The sequence below is a fragment of the Arachis hypogaea genome, chromosome 13, assembly GCF_003086295.3.
Source record: "Arachis hypogaea cultivar Tifrunner chromosome 13, arahy.Tifrunner.gnm2.J5K5, whole genome shotgun sequence".
Lineage (NCBI taxonomy): Eukaryota > Viridiplantae > Streptophyta > Magnoliopsida > Fabales > Fabaceae > Arachis > Arachis hypogaea.
The window spans coordinates 44,825,609-44,831,207 of NC_092048.1; the positions used below are offsets into that span (position 1 = coordinate 44,825,609).

The window sequence follows — 5,599 nt, forward strand, 5'->3', positions numbered from 1 at the left end:
AGAAGGTCCCATCCAGGATGAAGATTCTGACTCTCATGACTCATATAAGAGTACTGAAGATGAGTTATACAAGCCTCCAAAAGTTCTATGAGACAATTTATACAGGAGTGACAGTGACAGTGATAGTGACAGTGGAAAAGGTTCACAAAGAAAGCAAAAGAAAGTTGAAGCAAAGGAGAAGCATAGGCCTCCTAAGTCTAGACTTGCGGATAAAGAAATTGACACTGATGACTCAAGTTATGAGGGTTTCGAAGATGAAGAAAGCTCTAAATTTGGTAAGCTCTGAATCTGGATTGCTACTGTTTTAATATTTCATTTGGCCAAATTTTAATGTCTTCTATGTTATGATTTGGTAGATGCAGATGAAGATGATGATGATCTTGGAAGTTTCTCAGATCCTGACTCATGGCATTCAGAGGATTCTGGCAAGGAGTTAGACTTTGATGAGGAGACACCTACTGTTTATCCCCAATATAATGAAAAAACCAAATTTGGAAACCTGAAGTTTGAGGTTAGTATGGCATTCAAATCAAAAGCTAAATTTATACAAGCCACTAGGGATTACACTATCCAGTGGGGTAGAAATATATTATTTACCAAGAATGATAGAGTTAGGGTTAGAGCTGTTTGTAAATCAGACGATTGTCCATGGGTGGTTTATTGTGCTTGTAACAGTAAAGACTTGTCTTAACAAATTAAAATGCTAGTTGATAATCACACCTACCCTAGAAAGAGGAAAAACAGGGCTGCAACCCAAACCTGGACACTTAGCAAGCTAGTACCCAAGCTTAGAAAGCACCCAACTATGAAGCATCGAGAGGTGTATGATTGGTTTGTCCGAAAATGTAATGTGTACCTCAATAGCACATGCATCACCAGGGCACTAAAAGCTGCTAGGAAAATTGTAGAGGGTGATGAGATAGCCCAGTATGGTTTAGTGTGGGATTATGCAAACGAGTTACTTACTAGCAATCCAGGATCCAGAGTGCAAGTTGGTGTGATCCCTATGCCTGAGAATCCTCCACTATTTGATCGGTTCTATGTGTGTCTTGATGCTTGCAAGGCGGGTTGTAGACCTCTAATTGGACTAGATGGAGCGTTTCTGAAGACACTACACGGAGGACAAATTCTTACTGCTTGCGGACAAGATGCTAACAATCATATCTTTGTGATTGCCTATGCAATTGTCAGTGTGGAAAACAAGGATAATTGGCAATGGTTTCTTGAACTGCTTCACAGTGATCTAGGTGACTACAGACAGCACAAATGGTGCTTCATCTCAGATATGCATAAGGTAATGAATTCTGTAAGGACTAATTTGATTTACTAAATATTCTTTGAAGGACTAGTTTGATTTAATGATTTCTATGTTGAGGACTGAAATGATTTAATATCTTTTCATGTTTGGTCTTTTGGTGCAGGGTTTAATCCCTGCTGTTTAGGAAGTTTTTCCAAGAGTTCACCACCGCTTCTGCCAGTGGCATTTGTGGCGCAATTTCTCAAAACAGTGGGGTAGTTGTGAGTTAAAAGACCTTGTGTGGGAATGTGCAAGGTCAAGGACAACAACTAAATTTGATAGAAACATGAGGAGAGTTAAGTTGATCAACGAGAAAGCTTGGCAGTATCTTGATAAATGGCCAAAAGAGGCATGGACGAAGGCGCATTATAGTGAGGTTCCGAAAGTGGATAACATATACAATAATGCCTGTGAGTCTTTCAATGCAAAGATCAAACACGAAAAGAGTAAGCCTATCCTGACCCTGGCTGAGGAAGTTAGGAAAATCATCATGAAGAGTATGGTTGATAACAGAAAGAAGTTGTAGAACTACCAAGGAATTCTCCCTCCTGTTCAGCAAAGTAGGTTGGAAGCTATGACAGTGCTGTCCCGCCATTGGGCTCCTCAGTGGTCTGGTGATGAAAAAGAGGAGTTGTACGAAGTGATAGCTGGCCGACCAATATGGTGGTTGACCTGGGCAAGCACACATGCACCTTCAGGTTTTGGCAACTTACAGGTAACAACTTTCTTCTCTTACTTAATTAACATTGTCTTCATTCATGATAGTATGTTTACTGTATCAATTTGTTTGGCTTGAAAGGAATGCCGTGTATGTATGCAATATCGGAAATTCAAGATAAGAATGACAAGAGACCTGAAGAATATTGCCATGAGTGGTTAAAGATGGAAGCGTATAAGCGTACTTATTATTTTAATGTCAATCCGGTTAAGGGGCAGGATCTATGGGAAAAAATGCCACATCCAGCACCAGTCCCACCCCCAGTGAAGCCTAAACCTGGGAGGCCAACAAAGAAGCGAAGAAGGGACAAAGAAGAACAACCGAGTGGGTCAAAGACAAAAATGAAAAGAAAATACAACCCAATCCGGTGCATATACTGTGGTGAGATTGGACACAACAAAAGAGGGTGCACAAAGAAAAAGGCTGTGGATGCTGAGGAACATGCCAAGCAGATGCAACTACAATTGGCAGTTGTTACCCCTGCTCCAGAAGGTGCTGAACCCGAAGTAAATGCTGCCCCTAATGATACTGATACTGGTACAGAAGCTGAGGCACCTATGCCTTCACTTCCATCACCCACTCAGGCTGACTCAGAGAGTGACAGTAGTGAATCAGAATGCATCCCACCAACCCAAGAGCCCCTACAGGTAGTATCATCACTCCTAACTCCTAAAAAAATTTGAATGTAGCCTAATCATGTAACAAACTCATTTGGTACTGGATCATACAGGATCAATTGATAGGTAGTCCACCTAAGTTGCAAGTGATCAAAAGAAAAGCAAGGTTAACGTCCTCCCCTAAGCATTTTACAACTGGATCTGTGGCTGTTTCTGCTGAGATCATTAAGGGGACAAGTTCTGAAACTGCTAAGCGGCTAGAAAAATTCATGACCTTTATGCCTACTCCAGGCTTCAAGGCTCCAAGGAAGATTGATGACAAAGTTTGATTCGTTAGGAATGTGTAGTTGTTGACTCATTTTGTGTATGACACAACATTCTGTTTGTTGCTTTTGGGTGTGGTGGTAATTTAGTCTATGAACAATGTATTTGTCAGCTAAGAACCTTATGACTTTGTTCTGCTATTTCTCTATTAAGACAATGTGACAATTAGGCATCAATGATAAGTTACTATTAAGATTACTTACTATCTTCATTTTGTTTATGCCTCAACATAATTCATGCAAACACAGAATTAATTGCCAACTTTTATAAAATTATCCACATTTGACAGGGAATTGCTTCCAACTTCAAATAACTACTCCCATTCAAATCAACAACTTCAATACATCATTACATGTTCATAGAGGATAACTGGGTTCATTTAGAAGTACATAAGAAACAACAAAGTATCACAACTACTACAAACAACAAAATCATTAGCAGTTTCAAAGCTCTAACTTCAGCTTCCAAAGTGCCCAACTTCCATGCCACCTTCACCCTCCATTCATCATACTCACCTTCAACCTCCATATCAGCTCCTGCATCTTTCTTTGTACCACACACACCCACTGCTTCGAATTCATCATCATCAACCCACTTAAAATAATTGCAGTGACTGCCCTTCTACAATTTAAGATGGGAGTAAACAAAAAAATTAGAGAACACCCAACAGCATATAACAACATGAAAAAGCTTTAACTTCCTTTACCATCACTCACCCGGTACCTTGGACATGCATGAAACAATCTATTCGGATTCTCCGCTATCCCAGATTTCTTTGTCACAGTCTTCAGCCCACAGAAACATGATCCATCATGAGCATTCACCCTCCTCCTTCGCATCGAAACACTGGATCCATGACTGTCGTGCGATGCATGTGACAAACCGCCACCACAACCACCATCTCCTCTCTCCATCCACGCAGCCAGCCAGGGATTACGCCTCCTACTTACCTCTACTGCCACTGAAAGTGATCACCTCGATGTATTTATCGTTCGAATTGGGATTAGGGTTTATAAACTCGAAGGACTAATTTGATGTCTTAAACAAAACTTATCTTGTCAACAACAACATGCTACAGCCTGGCATTGGCCAACTTGGTAGTTAACGGGCCACGTAAGCGGCCGTTTGCCATCTCATCAACCGAGAAGACGGAAGGACGAACGTGATCAACACAGGTATCTTTCGAGGATGTTTTTGATTAATTTTGACTTTCGGGGACGAAAATGGAGATCAAAGACACTTTCGGGGACGAAATTAACTATTAACTCTATCAATAAAAGAAAATATGATTCGAGAAACTTACTCCTTGTCAGGTTGGGTTGGTGTTTTTGCCACCCTTTTTGGTTGTCTTCTTTTTATTACCGGTGTTTTCTCAATTTTATTTTCTCTATAAAACAAATAAACGCATTGAATTTATACCGGAGACAAGACACTAACAATGAAGTCAACCAAACTCACAGACAGCACCGAACCGAAATAAATTAAAGTGCTAAACCGAAACTTAGAAGCCCACCGAACCGAAAATAAATATATATACAATCAACAAAACGTCTCACAGAAATTATGCAATACTTATTCGTTTTCAGATTTGCTTGTGCTCTCTGAATCTATAGGCACATGCTTTGTTTTTTTGGTTTGTTTTTTAACCACCTTCAGTGGTTGTTTTCTTTTCTTTGTTGTAGTTTTTTTTTATTTCTTCTTCTCTGCAATACATAAGAACAAGCGCATAAGAACAAATTTAAGCAAATACAAATTAAATGAAATTAATCTAAAATTAAATTTACTAGCTTTCGGATTTAGATTCGGAAAGTCTTTCCTCTTCTGAAGAAAAATCCGTCTCAACAATTTTTTTTATTTTCTTTCCTTTTTCTTTTTTGTCCAAGTTACTTGTTTTTGTTTTTTCTTTATTTTTTTTATTTTTGTACAGAAGTCCCTAAAACAGAAACAAGGTCTCAATTATTTAATCATCAAAATAATAAATTAACAATCCGGTGAACCGAATGAAGAAATCCTACCGAACCGAAAAATATTCATATGCTGAATAGTACATGACAACTGTTTAATCATCAATAAAAATGTTTCTTAATGCAGAAACTTTTAAATCAACAAACTAACAATTGCAAGTAGGAAAATAAATTAATTATAACCTAAAACAGAAGTTTATTTAGTTAGTAGAGTATTTTAAAAGCACTTGAAAGCAAATTTTTCGGAGAATTTTAGTAGAGTATTTACCAAAGGTTGTGTTGCTTCGGATAAAATCCGTTCAAGTATCCTTTGCCTTGTCTAATAGGCCACCCATGGTGCAGGGGGAGCATCAGGTGCAAAAAGGCGGGAAAACTTGGTTTCGTGGAAGTATATCAACATTAATACAAAAACACAGCCATGAACAGACTGTTTCTTTCACATTCTCTTGTTTTCAACTCCTTTCATCAAGAAGTTGAGAACATGCTTCGCCCAATCCCATTCCCGAATGTTGTCCACATGAAAGATCGATGACTTATGAATTGGAGAGGCCAGACTTACTGTTGTAGGGAGCAAGAAGCACTTTTGTATGAAGACAACAAAAGTCTTCTTGAATTTTTTCCGGTTCTCCTCCCCTTCTACACTCATGTCCAGCACATTTCTTGTCAAGTTGCCAAGGAA

At 38.9% G+C, this 5,599-nt stretch overlaps 1 protein-coding gene across 1 annotated transcript; it reads left to right on the forward strand.

Moving 5' to 3' along the window:
- Positions 1-700: 700 nt before the first annotated feature.
- On the forward strand, positions 701-1,823 carry LOC140177587 (uncharacterized). Its single transcript, XM_072210717.1, has 2 exons — positions 701-1,294; positions 1,509-1,823. The coding sequence occupies exons 1-2, from the start codon at positions 701-703 to the stop codon at positions 1,821-1,823; spliced, it is 909 nt and encodes a 302-aa protein (XP_072066818.1).
- The last annotated feature ends 3,776 nt before the right edge of the window (positions 1,824-5,599 follow it).

Coding starts and splice junctions, on each gene's coding strand:
- LOC140177587 (XM_072210717.1), top strand. CDS start 701: ATGCTAGTTGATAATCACACCTACCCTAGAAAGAGGAAAAACAGGGCT. Junction 1,295..1,508: donor TCATCTCAGATATGCATAAG/GTAATGAATTCT, acceptor TTCTCAAAACAG/TGGGGTAGTTGTGAGTTAAA.